This window comes from Nyctereutes procyonoides, unplaced genomic scaffold (genome assembly GCF_905146905.1).
Source record: "Nyctereutes procyonoides isolate TBG_1078 unplaced genomic scaffold, NYPRO_anot_genome, whole genome shotgun sequence".
Lineage (NCBI taxonomy): Eukaryota > Metazoa > Chordata > Mammalia > Carnivora > Canidae > Nyctereutes > Nyctereutes procyonoides.
Genome location: NW_026575051.1, coordinates 65445534 through 65463889, shown reverse-complemented (window position 1 = coordinate 65463889; position 18356 = coordinate 65445534). Strand labels below are relative to the sequence as shown.

At 38.2% G+C, this 18356-nt stretch overlaps 1 protein-coding gene and 1 pseudogene across 2 annotated transcripts in view; both read right to left on the bottom strand.

The window, feature by feature from the left end:
* The window catches only part of AFG1L (AFG1 like ATPase), a 201770-nt gene that overhangs the window by 119213 nt on the left and 64201 nt on the right, over positions 1-18356 (bottom strand). For both annotated transcript variants that reach the window (XM_055330283.1, XM_055330284.1), the window contains exons 4-6: positions 11909-12010; positions 10627-10757; positions 1459-1558 (exon numbers count right to left, since the gene is read on the bottom strand). In XM_055330283.1, coding sequence (XP_055186258.1) covers positions 1459-1558; positions 10627-10757; positions 11909-12010 — 333 coding nt within the window. The remainder of the gene's footprint in view (positions 1-1458; positions 1559-10626; positions 10758-11908; positions 12011-18356) is intronic.
* LOC129512764 (SREBP regulating gene protein-like) lies at positions 16285-17007 on the bottom strand (annotated as a pseudogene).

The following is an 18356-nucleotide window of genomic DNA, read 5'->3' as shown; positions in this document are numbered from 1 at the left end:
AGATTCAAAAAGAAAGGTGGGCAGCCTGGGTGGCTCAGTAGTTTAGCGCCGACTTCAGCCCAGGGCATGATCCTGGAGACCTGGGATCGAGTCCCACATCAGGCTCCCTGCATGGAGCTTGCTTCTCCCTCTGCCTGTCTCTGCCTCTCTCTCTCTCTCTCTCTCTCTCTCTCTCTCTCTGTCTCTCACGAATAAATAAATAAAATCTTAAAAAAAAAAAAGGTACGTCTAGGCTTCATTAGCAAAATAACTTTTGAGTAAAGACCTCAAAAAGGTAAGGACTTTGCCATGCAGAGAACTGCTGGAAGACCATTCCAGAGTAGAAAGATATTAAGAATGCATAAAACATTAGTTTTGGTTCATTCAGCCTTCAGTTGACCACATTACAGGCTGAGAGATGTAACATTTTAAACTTGTTTTTATCTAAATATTACTTGCATTTTAATTCTTAAGTAATAAGCCACCAGTGTTTCTTTAGAGATAAATTAAGGATTAGAAACTACATATGCAGGCAAGATTTAAGTCAAAGATTCAATTAGGAGTTTTTTGTCTTCATTTCACTGTTTCTTTTATGGCCTCTAAAAAGTAATTTAAAAGGCTTGTGTTTCTGAGAGAGAGAAACTAAAGAATTCCATAAAAATCCGCTTTTTGCTCCTTTTCCTGCTTCTGTTTTCGCTAGGACCTGCTCCCCGACTCTACTTTACACATGCCACAGAATGCAAATAGTGTATGTCCTCCTTGTAAGGGACACAAAGTTAATGATTTCTTCAGAATAAATAACATCTAAGGAAAGACCAGATGACAATGACTAGATAAAGCTGTCATGTGCATATTCCAGACCACCAAAGCTAGACATCTCAACACCAGGACCCCCTAGCTCCAAAAAATAATACCTGGGCCTCATCTTCATTCTAACCAGTTCCTTGATGCCTGAAAGGACACATACACTACGCCATGGTCCTTAATAAAAAAAAATCTCAGACCCTGAACAAAGACGAACTCATGCTCTTTTCCTTTCCAACTTTCTCACTCTGTCTGTATCTGCTCTCTCTATATCTTCAGTAAACTCTGCTCTCACTTCCTGCTGACTTATATTTAATTTCCATCCTGAAGAAAGCTAAGGACCCTCTTGGCTGGTCCTACAGGACCCCCTTTGGGTCCTCCCTCAGACCTGGCCTGCCAGCATCATTTTTTTGATATGAACATATGATACATCAAATACTTAGAGAAAAACAGCAAGTTCATCAAACACAGGAGATCACATGGATTTACCTTAAGAATATAAACATTTTTCAAATACAAATATCAACTGACTTTTAGATGGTCTGTTATAAAATTAATCATATGCAAATTCATCATATTTATTAACACAATAAGATGACTATAAAAACTATAGATTTTTCAAAGCTTGTTAGTTTCCACCTAATTGGATGAGACTAACACAATGTTTGTTTTTACCTTCCGGTGGCCTGTTGGATGTTGCCACAACGACGACCCCATTTTTGAACAGATTTTCAAAAAGCTGTTTCAGAATCATGGCATCAGCAATGTCAGTGACCTATGGACAACAACACATTTGTTTTATTTTAATTTCACTTCTGCTCTAACAAATTTGCTAATGGCTTATCTCTCTCTCTCTCTCTCTCTCTTTTTTTTTTTAAGGATGGAAGTGAATTCCAAGAGAAAAATTCTAATTATCATCATGAAGAAAAGAGTAGATAATTAAAATCATGAAAGACTGTATGGTAGTCTTTTAAACTTGACTCTTTTTTGCAAGCCTATCATTTCTACACAAATTATCAAATGGTTCGATGTTAACTTCTTTTATAAACTACAGGTGGAAAGCACAGATAATTGTCCTAAACATTTAGGAAGTCTAATTAATTAGAGCTAACATGACCAAATCCCTCCTCCTACTCCTATCACAGACCCCGTGCACCAACCCCACCCCCCAAAAAAAGAGAAGAGAAAAAAAAAAAAGAAGAAGAAGAAAGAATAATAAACGAGCTGATTGATATTTCTAATACCTTTCTGGCAAAGGTCCCTGAAAAGGTGACTTTAAATGGTTATGGCACTTTAGAAATAAGGACAAATAGCCAGTGAGACATAATCAGCTGCTGTTGAAAATAGAATGATATGACATAGATACTATTGTGCAATTGTTGCACAAAACAATTCAACAGATGGCCCATCACAAAAATAAGCAATTTCATTGTTCTTTTTAAGTGCCTTCTATTACTGTCCATGAATAATCAAAAGGCACTGCAGTCACTTCCAGCACAGCCAGCCTCTGCTAACCTTCGCAAACACAAATATTCCTTCCATTAGGAAAAAAAAAAAAGAAGAAAAGAAATATCTTACAAGAATGGTTCATGCAGTTCTTTAAAATATTACTTCTGACAAAAGCAGAAATGCATAATATAGATAAAACCATTCCATCCAAGTTATAGAGATACATACAACTATCTTTTCTAAAATTTTTTAAAATACACAATTAACAAGTAAGCTTAGTAACTTCTTAAAAAGCTCTTTAAAAATGACAAAGAAATAGAGGAATTAAGGAGGGAGGGAGTTGAATTCAAAAACAAATGTATAGTGAAGGTAGATATTAATCACTGCACCTTCCCTTATAAATATGATAATATGGGTTTTAGATACTTATGTAAAAACATTTTGATCTTTAATAGTATTTTAGATAATTTAATAAAATTTGTTTTATATTCACAAAATATATCACACAATAAATATCACATTGTTATTTTTCAACTATGTTAGAGCTTAAAAACTGGAGGAATTCTTTCAAATTAGATCAAAATACTGAAAGTTACCAACTAAGTGGTTGTAACACAACAAACCACCACCCAGCCTATACAGGTCTACATCACTTTTCTCTTTTCAGCTGATGTTTTATGCCAAAGTTTTATTATTTCTTTCCCACCTGAACAAAAAAAAAAAAAAAAACAAAACAAAGCCAGGAAATAGGGACATGCAGATCTTTCTTTTACTGTCTCAGGATATAACTTTAAAACATTAACTAGAAAACTACTGAAGATTCCTTAAATTAAAAAGACGTCGGGAACTTACGAAGTGGTGATTAAAATGAAAAGGAAAGTCGGACTATTTAATTATTTAGGAAAGTGATATTATTTAATTTGGAGCTTAGGATCACTGTCCAATTTTGCTTCCGCAAAAATACTCACAGAGAAGGCCCTTTTCAAATGCTTAAACACCAGTGGCATTTCTGATGAGAGAACAAACAAGCTTGCAAATTTTAGAAGCAAGTGCACTTTTAAATTGGGTTCCCAATACACTGACTTTCAAAGAGAATGATTGCAATTAAAAGTTGCCCAATTTTAGAAAATAAAAATAGCCATTGACTATCTCACTAATGTTTTTGAAAATAAATTAAAAATAGCTTTTGCGTCCTAAGGTTTAGAGACATGAAGAAACCTTCAGCTTATATAACACAGTGCAAAGTTTAAACTGGGAGTTGAAGAAAAGCAAAAAATAAAGACTTGTGGTTGGGTCATAAATTGTTGTTTTTGTATTACAAAATGCTTTTGCTCTATCAGAGTAAATTAACTTGGAGAAGCTATAGCTAATTAATAAAGCAGGAGTCACTTGGGGTAGCCGGGTGCCAATGTGTACTCTTTTGATCTTGTCCCTGCACTTGTTCAGCTTTGCTGGGGAACAGTAATTTTACAGTATAAGTGAACAGAAGACAATTGGCCACACATTCTTGGAGAGTGGGCTTTTTCAGCATCCAGCATTTCATTACCACCAGGAACAAAAGAGAAGGCTACAGATTACCAATAAGGGTAGTCTGCTAATATAGAGAGGGGAGACATTTCATTAGCATTAAAGAGAAAAGATTTTTTATGACCTAGAGTTGCTTTCCATTATGACTCACTTAAGTAAAAAAGAAAAAAAAAATCTAATGGTTAATTTACATATGTAAGTGCTCAAGTCTCAGTCACACACTGATTGGTACAGTGCCATGTAATGAGTGACAAACATAAGCATGCATTATCAGTAATTAGTATTAGCACAAAAATAAGCACCTATTTTTTATTAGCAGTTTTTAATAGCTTTCCTGTTTTACAAAAACGGTCAAAACTATTTTTTAAATGATATTGATAGCTTATGGAGGAGAATTTTGCATGATATTTTGCTCATCAGAATTCTTTTTTTTTAGACCATATTAGTAAAACATCTATCCAGTGTCCCTAAAAGCGACAGGAAGAAATAACATTTTTTTAAAAAATCAGTTTCCTTTAGTATTATTCTTCAGAATCATAGATGATTCAACAAAAAACATAAATATTCAAAGTCAACATAATGAAACCCTAAAGAAAACTTTGAGGAAAAGCTACTCTTTTATTTTAGCATAAAACAATCTACCAAGACAAATTTCTCAAACAAAATTACAGTATGTTTGACACAACAGGCAAAACTGAAATGCCATACTTAGGAAAGATGACCAAGCTAACAAGGAATACATTCTGCAAATGTATTCTGAATGCTACCAAAACATAATTTTAAAATTCCCCAAATTCAAGAGTACATATGTTGTTTTTAAGCAGCAATAATTCTCATTCAGCTCCCTAGTAAGATAAATATTATATTAATTAACATCACCTAAAGGCCAATAATAACTAGTTAAAAATCAAGACTACTAATAGGATTCCATTTTAAAAGTGAAGTGGTGATTGCAGACATGATTGTTAAGAATAAAATGCCTAAAAAATTATTTTGTAGGGTATCAGCAATGTATTGCACCAGGATTAATAGGCTTAAGGATAATTTTTAGATTCTATCATTTAAAATATCTACTAAAAGCCTATTCAGCTCCAGAGCCATATAACACAAGACATCATATACCAAAGAGAATATATAGCATAACTGTTACTACTAGTGAATTAGAGCACCAATGATCAATTCAAACTAAGTTACTAGCTGTGTAACCCTGCACAAGTTACTTAACTTCTCTGACCCTTATTTCTTCAATATAATGAAAGTAGTAATAATTATCTATCTTGAAAAATTGTCATGATCCTTATAGTAAACTCTTATAGTAAAATAAGAAAGTAGTTAGCTATGATTATTATCTGTGTATGTTATATATATATGCTAGTTTAATTGTATATTATTTATATGTAGCTGAATAGAATTTTAGCTGTAGATGGAATGGTACATAGCATATAGTACAGTAAAGAACATAGGCACACAGTACTCAATAAACAGTAACTAATGTTATTACCGAATATACATAATAGATGGAATGTAAGCATTCCAATAAATGGCATTATCTAGAACAGTACATAAAAGATGGATTTGGGGACACCTGGGTGGCTCAGTGGTTGAGCATCTGCCTTCGGCTCAGGGCGTGATCCCGGGTTTTCGGGATTGAGTCCCATATCGGGCTCCATGCAGGGAACCTGCTTCTCCCTCTGCCTATGTCTCTACTTTCTTTCCGTGCCTTTCATGAATAAATAAATAAAATCTTTAAAAATAAATAAATAAAATAAAAGATGGATTTTACTAGTTAGTAAACATAGTAAACAAACAGTATTACTTAAGGAATACACATTCAAACAATGACATACCATTTTTCATCTATTAAGTTAAACAAAAAATGTTAATTCAGAATGTTGGCAAAAAAAATGGTGGGTTATTAATTAAGGGAAATGGGTCTTAGTTGGGAGACTGCCTCAATATATATCGTTTGGTATTAAGATCTATCCATTCATTCTTTCACTCACTATTATTCATTTGCTCATCCTCAAACACTGTTCTAGACATTTGAGATACATCAGTTAGCAAAATAAAGATTCCTGCCTTCAAGTTTACATTCTTATGGAGGAATATATATAATAAACAGTAAATATAATAAATAATACATATATATATGCAGAGGGTGATGTTGTTTTAATGGTTTTTAAAAGGACAGTAAGGGACATTGATTAATGACAAATCACAATTTTATAAGAATAGGCCTTGTTAAGGCAATAACTGAGCAGAGATCTGAAGACGTGAGAGACTCTCTGGGGTCTCTGGGGGAGACTGCCCCAGGCAGAAAGTTCAGTGGGAAGGCTCTGCTTGTTTGTTCCAAGTTGTGTGGATGTTGGGAATCAGAGTGCTGCTGCAGCAATATTTTGGGGGTATTCTTTTACCCGCCCCCCCCAAATTTTAGAAAAAGGGGGAAAACAGAGATTTGGACTAGAAATAATCCAGTTTTGGTGTGCTGGAAGAGCTTTTCTAAGACCAGTAGAAGACAGTTCAGATATTGAAACTAGGAGATGCAGGTTCTGCTTAGTGATCACCTCTGCCCTTAGGGGACATATTCTTGCCCTTATACTCCTGCTGTCTCTGGTTCTTCTCAATGGTAGGTATAATGTAGATAATTGGCCTTTTCTCACATGCAGTGTAAATTCCAGGCTTCAAGTTGAGAATTGTAGAGGATATAAAAGAGCAAAACTACTAACATTTTTCATCCTAGGACATGCAGGACAACTTTGTTCAAAAGCAGAGGGCTCTCATGTTGTCAACTCTAGCATAATAGAATACTACATTCTAGTAGCACTTGCGATCATATAAAAGTAATCAAGCTGATATTCAGTCTTGTTTTATCATCTCTGCATTTGTGTTCTTCAGAGCCCTGGTGGGAAAGAAGCATTTAGTATAACACCCACTGTAAGCTATGGTTCCCTAATCCAGGAAGAAAATAGGGTTGGAAATTATTTGCAGTAAGTAAGGCTGAAAGGAGATAAGATCAGAGAGGAAGCAGAAAGGCTTGAGTAAAAGGAATGACACTATCTTATTGTATTTCCACCCCTCTAATTCCATCACCCCCAGCGCGTGCATGCGCACGTGCGCGCGCGCACACACACACACACACGCACACAGAGTTTAAGCCTTTTTTAAGTTGGGTTTTCTGTTACCTATAGTAGAAAGCAATCTACGAGATACAGCTCTTTGCTCTTTGGTCTTAAGTTCATCAGGTGATTCTCCTTCCATTGGAGGTCCTGGATTTTATATGAAGGAAGGTGACATGTCCTCACAGTACTATTTATGCTATCTTTTCCAGGCTATAGGGAAATCCCTCCTGATATAGCAGACAGGAGCAAAACATGAACTAATCCATCCCCATCAAGACTGTTTGCAAGAAACAGGCACAGGAGATTCAGCTAAAGAAAAGGGGTTTACTTGAGACTCCAAGATGTGAACAGCACTGATAGAACCTGCGGGGAACTGGAGCTAAACACAGGCTTAGGAGCTGAGGTAGCTCTGGAGAGCTCAGCAGCTGTCCAGGGAGCAGCCTTGTAGTCCTCCCCCTAATGGGATTCAGTTATTTCCTCTGTCTCTTTGTTCCTGTTTCATTATTGTGCAGGAAGTGCCTTCAGTGCCTTTTAGCTCAAAGACACGAGACAGAGGATATGATTGGCTCAATCCCCAGGGCACATCACACAAGTGCAACGTTGTTGGCAAGCTTGTGGGTTTGCTACTCATAGATCAGATGTCCAGACATGGTCCATTTGACTGTGGGTCACATGAGGTCTTGCAGTATGGGATAAGGCTCTTTAAATAAGGCAACTGGGATGGATTAGTAAACAAATGAATGAACATCAAACCAACTCTGGCTGGACACAGTGGGTGATGACCGGTCCATCACAACCACTTTCTCTTTGTTAGCAAGCACCTTTCAAGTGAGGGTCCTGTCTCCCCCTTGATCTTCTTTATACTTAATACATAATTTGAAAAATCACTTTTATTGCCTGCCTTTATACTTAATACATAATTTGAAAAATCACTTTTATTGCAAGACTCACTCATGTGGAACATGAGCATCCTGAGAGTTGCTTTTGTTTCCTTCTTCTCAATCATGCAACAACATTCTGAAATCTGAACTCAATGGAGAATGCCCAATGCAACCAGAGATAGTTCTGTTAGGGTCTCACTATCAGGGCAACATTATGACTTTCATGGGTCCTAGGCACCCTCTACCTTCATGAGCCCCTTCCTCAATTAGAAAATGCATTTGAGGGACGCCTGGGTGGCTCAGTTGGTTAAGCATCTAACTTCAATTCAAGTCATGATCCCAGGGTCCTGGGATTGAGCACCACCTTGAGCTCTGCATTGAGCCCTGCTTTGAGCCCGGTGCTCAGCAGGGAGTCTGCTTCTCTCTCTCCATCTGCCCCTCCTCCACCCCCACAGCTCATGTGCACACATGCTCTCTCTCTCTCAAATAAATATTTTTTAAAAATGCTTCTGAAAATGTTTATATATATAAATTGTATTTGATGACTGAGTTGATATAAAATATATATAGATACAGGCTGAATTCATTATGGTATATTCGTTTTTTTCTACAAATTTTAAAAGAAATTAAAATATTCTCATGGGGCCCTGAAAGTATCATGGACTCTAAGTACTATGCCTACTACACCTAATGGGTAATTTGGCCCTGCTTGCTATTAATCTTCTCAGGATCTCTTTGCATGAGCAAATTTTCAACACTTCCTAACCTTCTTAAATAGTCTTGCCAATGTCTTCATGTCACAGAAACAGACGGATCTCTTCTCTGTTTTAAAATTTACATTCTTTAAGTTAAGGGTAATGATTTTTATATGATACCAAGGAAACTATGATGCCTCATCTATGTGATGAATATGATGGCTTTTTTATAGAATTAAATGCATAGCTATTTTATAGAATAAAAAAGCACTTTGTATACCATGGATCATTTTACAAAAGGTTCGACTTTTGTAAAAAAAAAAAAAATCTAACTTCAATGCTTTAATAAAAAATTTAACTGTTAATTCAATTTTATTTAGTGATAATGTGATTAAGAGACTCATAATGAGAAAACAAGAGAGATGGTCTTCACTAATTTATCACTGACTTGTTGACAGCATAACTGTTAACTCATTACTATTTTTAGAACTAAACAAGGCCCTTCTCTTTCTGCAACACATTGGTGCACTTAGAACACTTCTTCAGGGTAGAACATTTCTTCCCCATAAGCCTTTCTTCTGAAGACCTTTGCAGTTCTACAATACAAAAGGTGAATGTGAGGCTGTCTTAATATGACTGCAAGGAGAAAAAAAGATTCCTCCTCCCCAGATGGCTCAGTGTAACACCATTCCTGGTGAAAATTCTTCTTTCTCACCTATCAGAAATTGAGACCATTGTTAGATAAGTGTATCAAGTTGCTAAAGGCCTCATTTGGGATAATGGCAACCTGACCATCTTATCTTCCCATCAACCCAGGTTTTTAAACACAGAAGAACAAGAAATAACTCTCTGCGAATTTAAATGCATAATTTCAGAGAATCTTAAAATTGTAAGAAACTTGATAATTCAACTAGGACAGTTCCCTCACTTCATCACAGATATGTTTGTGAGGCTTAAATAAGATGTGTGACTCACCCAGGGCCTACCTCGGAGTAGGCACAAAACAAATGTTAGCTTCCTACCCCTTGAAAGTTCTCTGGGCCTTTATTCTAAGCAATCAGACACAGGAGTTTATGCACTCAGCTCCAGAAATATTATTCAAAAGCTCTGGGGGTGTAGCCCTATTTTTAAGCTTATATTCAATACTTGTGAATTTTTCTATTTTCATTCCAATAATCAATTGCTCTCATAGTAAGAATTATAGAAAAATCGACTATCACATTTCAGAACTACTAAAGATAGTAAACAAGGAGAGAGTAATTCTTAACCTAGAATATCTATTAATTATTATTATTATTATTATTATTAAACAATGGGATACAGAAAAAGCATAAGACATGTTATTTGCCTGCATGCCATATTTGTTCTCATAAGAAATAAAGATCTGGGATGCCTGGGTGGCTCAGCGGTTGAGCATCTGCCTTTGGTTCAGGGTGTGATCCTGGAGTTTCAGGATAGAGTCCCACATTGAGCTCCCTGCATGGAGCCTGCTTCTCCCTCTGCCTATGTCTCTGTCTCTCTCTCTCTGTGTGTGCCTTTCATGAATAAATAAAATCTTTAAAATAAAAGAAATAAAGATCAGAAAATAACTTTTTACCACTTTAAATGTACAGTTTCAGAGAATCCTAAAACTAGGAGAAACTTGGAAAATTCAACTAGGGCCAACTCCCTCCCTTCATGACAAATTGTGAGGCTTAAAAGAGATGTGTGAATCACTTGTTTTTAATATAACATTTTTTTAAAAACCACAAACATCTTTAAAGACATTATTTTGTAATAATGATATTATCTCCATCATGGTATAGGCAAACTGTAACTCCATTGACTATGATATAGGGGTAGGCAAACTTTTCCTATAAAAGAATCAGTAGTAAATATTTTAGGCTTTGCAAGCCACATATGGTCTGTGTGGCATTTTCTTTTTCTTTTTCAAAAGACTCTTTAAAAATATAAAAATCATTCTTTTCTCACTGGTAATACAAAAGCAGATGGGCCAGATTTGCCCTGTGTGGGCCATAGTTTGCTAAGCCCTGGACTAGACAGTAAAATAAAGTCATAAGAGGTAGCATGTCAAATCAATCTATAAAACAATGATAAAATCAGAAACAGAATTTAAATCTTCACATGTCATTCAGTATACCATTCTACATCTATGAAACATCTGTACCTTACCTGAAACTCATCGAAACATAAGAGACATGCTTCTTCACTGATTTCTTCAGCTATGGGAGCTATTGGATCATAGGATTTAGCCATGAATCCTGGCTTCCTTTTTGGTAAACTCTTTTTAAGGCGGTGAATTCCTTTAATGGATGCAATTAAACACAAATTGAATACTGTATTAATAGTACATTTTAGACAACCATAACAAATCTTTTAAATCTGTAAGTGAAACCTTAGTGTGAACATAAAAAGTAAGTTTAAGTGCCATGTAAAATCAAATGTGATTTTTGAAAATTGGTTGCATTCTTTCTACCTCAAAATAAGTTGTTTACATCTTAATACATTCCCATGGTTGTGAGGACACTTTGTAGTCATTCTATCCCCATCCTTCAATCACTTCAGAGATGACAAAGTGATAGCCTAGATTACCAGATGGTAACTAGAGGATCAACAGATCAATCTTACTGCTGAGGATTTTAGGGATGTAGGCAGAGCAGGTGATACCATCCTACGTCTAGCATATGAAATCAGGATGTTCCTTATCTCTAGGCAATCTCACTTCACTCGTTATATGTATGCTAAATGCTGAAAGTATTAGAAGGGAAATACAATGTTCCTGGCCTGGTTAGGTTACAGTATATTTGGTAGACAAGTATTATAAAAATGAAATAATCTAAGAACACTGATAAAGCAATAAGGCATACATACATGTAAATGAATGCCTACATGCTAGGGTGACACACAGGAAAGGACCTAATCAAGAACAACTTCTTGAAATAAATGAGTTTTTAACTTTTTTTTTTTTAATTTTAAGATTTTATTTGACACAGAGAGAAAGAGAGAGCGCACATGGGCAAGCACAGGCAGGGGGGTGGCAGAGGGAGAAAGAGAAGCAGGATACCCTGCTGACCATCCAGCCCAAGGCAGGGCTCTATCACAAGACTCTGGGTTCAGGACCTGAACTGTGGGGAGACACTTAACGCCCTGAGCCACTCAGGCATCCCAACATTTCTTATTGATCCTTAGTAGAAAGACAAAATAGTCGACCTTCATATAGTAACTTCTCTTAATGGGAAGTACTGAATTTGTCTTTAGGATCAACTCTAAATACATCATGAATGTATCAGTTGTTTCAGCATAGCATAAAACAAATGAAACCAAATAAAACCTTACTTTAAACAAATTCTAATTTTTTAAAAGATTCAAAGATTAAAAATTGTAAAAGATGAGAAAAACTGTTTTGTAGTGTTTACCCACTTAAAAATCCCTTCTTTTAGACCATTTAACTTACTTTCATGAACATCTAGCATGAAACCATGAAAATGAACCCGTTTCTTCCTCTTCATCTCCACATAATCATAAAACATGTCCATCACCATCGTTTTCCCTGTACCTTAAAAAAAAAAAAAACAACTATTAAAAAGTATGTACTGATTACTCTAAGGATTGTTCATTAGCTTTGGGATAATGAAACCACCCTCTTCTACTGGAAAACTTGAGACTATGTTACTTTTTTAGGAAGGAGTGTTTATTTTTTGTGTTAAACCAGCTAAAAATAAAATGTTGATATTGCTCTTCTCTATTAAAATCCTGTTATTAGGAAATATGACATTTAGTTAACATTATAGGAGCTATTTCCCCCCAGAGAATTATGTAAATAAACTGACGAGAGTTGCAGATTATTCATTCTCAATTTGTCTTCCAAAAGACATCAATATGAATAAAATAACTTAATCAATTAGGTAAATATTTATTGGGCCATAAGTAAGAGAAGTGGTCTTAGGCACCACAGGAAATTCAAAAATGAAAAATAAAAAAAAATAAAGATTAGTAACTAACATCAATGCTGAAAATAAATAATATAGATTAGAACTAGAGAATTGCCCATTTTAACACTTTTTTTGTAGCTTTACCTTTATTTCTCCTGTGTATCATACAGGATTTCTTCTACAAATATTGATACTATGTTCTTTTTTATTTTAATTGCAGTACAGTTAACATACAATGTAATACTAGTTTCAATATAATACTAGTTACAATAGTGATTCAACACTTCCATACATCACATGGTACTACTCATAGAGCTAAGTGCCCTCCTTTCCTTTAATCCCCATCATCTATTTCACCCACTCCTTCACCCACCTCCCCTCTGATATCAGTTTGTTCTCAGTAGCTAAAAGTCTATTTCTTGCTTTGTCTCTTTTTTCCCTTTGCTTGTTTTGTTTTAGCTTTTAAAGAAAGTGTTCTTAAAATATAACCTTAAAAAGTTGAGAACATAAATCTTACAAAATGAGGCCTACTTGAAGAAATTAAAACCTTAACCCTTATAATTTAATTATCTAATTTTCAACGCTAAAACTTTTAACCACTGTGATTACTTTAGTTATCGAGTCACATTTAACAAAATATGCAGAGAAATTCTTATTCCTTCGCAGAAAGCCCAGGGCTCTGGGGACACTGGCAGTCCTCAAGCTCGGTTCAGACCCAGCATTCCTCAGCAGGCCAAGCCAAGCCATGCTTGTGCTGTCCCTCATCTTCACTGCTTCCTCCACCACCACCACCACCACACCACCAGAGTGCCCATCCTCTCTGCACAGGAGCTACAAGTATTCATAGGCAGCTCAAGATTTAAGATCTGAGTCTTAAATCTGTTTGGTTTCCTCCATTCCATACAACTTTGAGCCTATGCCATTTGAATCACCAGAAAGTTTTTTGTATATGAAAATACAATTTACCAAACAAATCTGGTCATTGATGAAGAAACTCATTCAATTTAAAAGTAATCTTTTTGCAAAAATATTTAGTGAAATACTTCTTGATACAGTGAGTGGCAACAGATCTTAAATTATTACATTTATGCAAAAAATTAATAAAATTTTAAATTCTGCTGCATGAAACACAGTACACTTATAGATCTAGAAAAAAGTCATGATCTAAACAAAAATCTGAATATATATTTGAATGTAATCTTTGTGCTAACTCTTTAAAAACCAGGTTTAAAATATAACAAAACCATCATATAAAAGTTTCTGGGGATAAAAGAAAAAAAAATCATAATGGAAAAAATTGCTACCTGAAATTTAACCTTTTGAATGTCAAAAATTACTACAAATAAAATTAATATCCTTATTTACTTTATCAATACATTGTTACTGAATACCACATGTGAGTCTCTATCCTGGGTGCTCAGGATCTGGTAGTAAACGAAACAGACAAAGATCCCTGCCTTCATGAAACTTGAAAGATTAACCTTACATATTGTTACATATGAAGGGCTCTTAGAAACTACCATGGTGTTTTTGCTTTGGTTTTGATTTTGTCCATCCTAAAAAAAAAGATACTTCAAATGAATCAAGTTGGCATGTAAGTAACAACTCCATATCAAAATAAAATTCAGTATATAAAAACCATATAATCCTCACATCTGAAAAAATGTTTGAGAAAAGTCAGCACACATTCATGATCAAATTTCTCAGCAAACTAGGAAAAGCAGCATACTTTTTTTTTCTTTTTTTTTAATTTTTATTTATTTATGATAGCCACACAGGGAGAGAGAGAGAGAGGGGCAGAGACAAAGGCAGAGGGAGAAGCAGGCTCCATGCACTGGGAACCTGACGTGGGATTCGATCCCGGGTTTCCAGGATCGCGCCCTGGGCCAAAGGCAGGCGCCAAACCACTGCGCCACCCAGGGATCCCCAATGGCTATTATTTTTTTAAGAAAAAAATAACAAATATTGGATGTGTGTTGCTGGTGGGAATATAAAATGGTGTGGCTGCTTTGGAAAACAGTATGGCAGTTGCTCAAAAAATTAAACACAGCCTGGGTCCGGGGATCGAGTACTGCATCAGGCTCCCTGCAGGAAGCCTGCTTCTCCCTCTGCCTTTCTGCCTCTATCTCTAATAAATTAATTAATTAATTAAAAATCTTTTTTTTTCCCACATACAAAGTTTGATTTAGCACCGTGAATGCACATAAAATCCAAAAAGTCCAATGCAAACTAAATAGATTTGGGGGGAAAAAAACATTTAAAAAAAATTGGGGAATCCCAGGTTGCTCAGCGGTTTAGTGCCTTCCTTCAGCCCAGGGCATGATCCAGGAGTCCCGGATTCGGGTCCCACATCAGGCTCCCTACATGGAGCCTGCTTCTCCCTCTGCCTATGTCTCTGTCTCTCTCTCTCTCTCATGAATAAATAAATAAAATCTTTTTTAAAAATTAAAAAAGAAAGAACAATTGCCAGACAGCCCTCTGAGAAGGCTTACTTAAGGAGGGCAAACCCCTTTGGGAAGAGAGGTTTAAGAAATAATAGGAGAAAGTCGTGGGGAATTACTCCTACATACCGCAGAAACATGTTGGAAGGAAACATGGTCCAAAGAAAAAAACCCTACTGAAAAAAAAATGTCAAAAGTGGATTGTAAAACTAGTACCCCACTCCAAGGTCAACAGCTCGAACAATCAAAAGATGAAAAAGACCTGGCCTGATCCCAGGATTAGTAAGGGGCTCGCTCTAGGAAAGAGCTGTGTGTCCATGTCTCCTGAGAGCAAAGAGCCATAGTACTTGAGGGGCAGAATGTCTTGATCAGAGGACCAGATACTCTTGACCTTGAGCCTGAGAGATTCGGTGTAAGCACGTGGACCCGCAACTGGCATGCAATGCGTTCACGGGCTCGCCCCATTGAGGGTAGGAGTGACTCACTTACAGCAGCACCTTGATGGAAACTTGGGCTTTCTTCTTCACAAGTCGTAAGGAAACTGAAGGTCTGAACCTGTTATGTGTCCCGAAGCTGAAAGCAATGAAGGATGACTGCCTACAGCCAGTTATTAGGTGTCTCTTCACCTAGGAATTGCCATAACAGCAGGTTTCCATGACAGGAGAAGGGAGGAGGCTCCCAGGGTACCATGGCTGAGCAGACCACAATCATTTCAGCAGTGGCATTGGAAATGAGAAAATCCTCCGGAACGGGGAGTTGGAATTTCTGGTCCAGAGGATGCTCACATGCAGGTAATGCAAGCACATTCAAATACCATGACCAGAAAACCTGTGGGCAGCTGGTGCCACCTGCAAGGGGGGCTGGTAGAGGGCCAGAACAGAATAGTATCTTTGAGTTGTTGACAATTTTAGATGTCAGGATACAGTGTCCAGGGCCCACTTCTGAAGGACCTTTTAAAACAATTACCTTGAGAGAACATGCATGTTCAAAGAGGCCATTTTATCAGAGTAAAGGGATGACTTCACTCAGGAAACCCCACAAGAAAACAACAACAATTTCCTTGAATATATTTGACTATTAAGGCAAGACATCTTCCCATATAAACCATTATCATGTTCCCACTACTCCAAAGAAATCCAATAAATAAATTTACAGTGAAGGGTTCGAGGAGTCTGCAACTAGAAGTGCCGCAAAGCACCAGCAGCTCCACAGGCTTGCCTGTAGTTTGTCCTTGAATGTGATGCACTGGTGTTTCCAAGCTGCTTCCCAGAATAGTTCCACAGGGTAGAGCCCAGTGGTGAGTGAGGCCAAAGAGTACAGCACAAAAAGTGGTCAAAGCCAAAGCTTCCAACGATTCCTCTCTTCTAGGCAGGCTAGAGAACGCTGGAGGATGGCTTCAGGCCACAAGTTCTCCTGTGGCGCCTGGTCGCTCGTGTGTGGTCTGTCTCCTGTGCTTGTCACGTGGGGAAGAGTTCAGGGGGGCTCTCTTCGTAGCAGTGCTTGGCTATGGGGTCCCTATCGGTGTTCTCATGCTGCATGCTCTGGGATGAGGTCCTGCATTTGGCCAGACACAATTCAAAGTGATCTTCGAGGGCCATGAAGAGGTTCTGGAATGCCACGGCTGCCTGGTGGGAAGCGCTCCAGGAGAAGCTGCTTGCTGGGCTGCAGGCAGCAGGACACACAATACTCACAGGACCACAGCAGCCATCAAAGTGGTACTGCTTCGTGCCAGGGACGTTGACATTACAGCGGCCGTTCACCAGCAAATCCTTCCTTTCACAGATGTATCCTAGCTCATCCGTGGGGAGGTGCGTCCCTTGCATGGAGTTCAGCGCTGGTTGCTGGGCAGACTGCTGCTCCCCAGGTGAACCTGCACCTTCCACGGAACGGGCTGGTCGTGGTCTTGAACCTGGAGGAGATTCTGAGCTCTCATTGCTCTTTCCTTCTATTCAAAGGTGCTGCTGAGGAAGTAGATGAGCGAGAGCCCGAAGACCTAGGCGAGCACCCACCTACCTCTTCGGGAGGAGTTGGCGCCACACCACGGCCGCCAGGTTCACCCTGCGGGTGCGGAGCAAGATAGGCACAGAGCAGGGCGGGCGCGGAGGCCGGGGCAGGTGCGGAGGCCGGGGCCAGGTGCAGAGGCGGGGCCGGGGCAGGTGGGGAGGCCTGGGTGGGCCCATAGCCGGGCAGGTGCAGAGGCTGGGGCAGGCCCATACGGAGGCTGGGGCAGGCGCATAGCGGGGCAGGTGTGCAGAGGCCGGGGCAGGTGCGGAGGCCGGGGGCAGGTGCGGACGCAGGGCGGGCCCAGAGCCACAGGCATGGCCCCTATGCCACCGGCAGCCCCATTCCCCGAGGCAGGCACTGGCCCCCTGGCCTCCAGCCCAGCCAGCTCCCGGCCATAAATTTAAAATCTTAAAAAAAAAAAAAATTAAACACAAAATGACCATATATGATCCACCACTTCCACTTCTGAGTATATACACAAAAGAACTGAAAGCAGGGATTCAAACAGATATAGCAGTATTATTCACAATAGTCAAAAGATGGAAATAGTGGCACCTGGGTGGCTCCATGAGTTAAGCATCTGCCTTCAGGTCATGATCCTGGGGTCCTGGGATCGAGGCCTGCAGCAGGGAGCCTGCTTCTCCCTCTGCCCCTCCCCCTCTCATGCTCTCTCGCTCACTCGCTCTCTGTCAAATAAGTAAATAAAATCTTTTAAAAAAAACAAGATGGAAATAACCCAAACATCCATCAACAGATGAATAGGCAAAAACTGGATACATATGCTGGAATATTATTCAGCCTTAAAAAGTAATGGAATTCTGACACATAAATGAATCCTGAAGACAATATAGTAGGTGAAATAAGCTAGACACAAAAGTTTAAATAATATATGATACCATCATATATGAGATACCTAAAGTAGTCAAATTCACAGGGACAGAAAATCAAATGGTGGTTATCAGGGCCTGGGAGGGAGGGGCATTTGGAATGGGGAAGTATTGTTTATAGGTACAGGCTTTCAGTTTGGGAAGATGAAAATGTTCTGGAGATGAACGGTGTGATGGTTTCAAAACAATGTTAATGTACTTACTACCACTGAACTTTACAAGTAAAAGTGGTTAAAATGGTAAATTTTATGTTATGTATATTTGCCACATTAAGAAAAATACATTTAAAAAATTCCCCACAGGGCAGCCTGGGTCGCTCAGTGGTTTAGCGCCTGCCTTCTGCCCAGGGCATGATCCTGGAGACCCGGGATCGAGTCCCACATTGGGCTCCCTACATGGAGCCTGCTTCTCCCTCTGCCTGTGTTTCTGCCTCTCCCTCTCTCTCTCTCTCTCTCTCTGTTGTCTCTCATGAATAAATAAATAAAATCCTAAAAAAAAAAATACCCCACAACTAACATCATTCTTACTAGTGAAAGACCGAACACTTCTCCCCTAAAATTTCACACAAGGCAAGAACATTCACTCTCACTACTTCCATTCAGCATTATACTGGAGTTCCTAGCTAGTACAATAAGGCA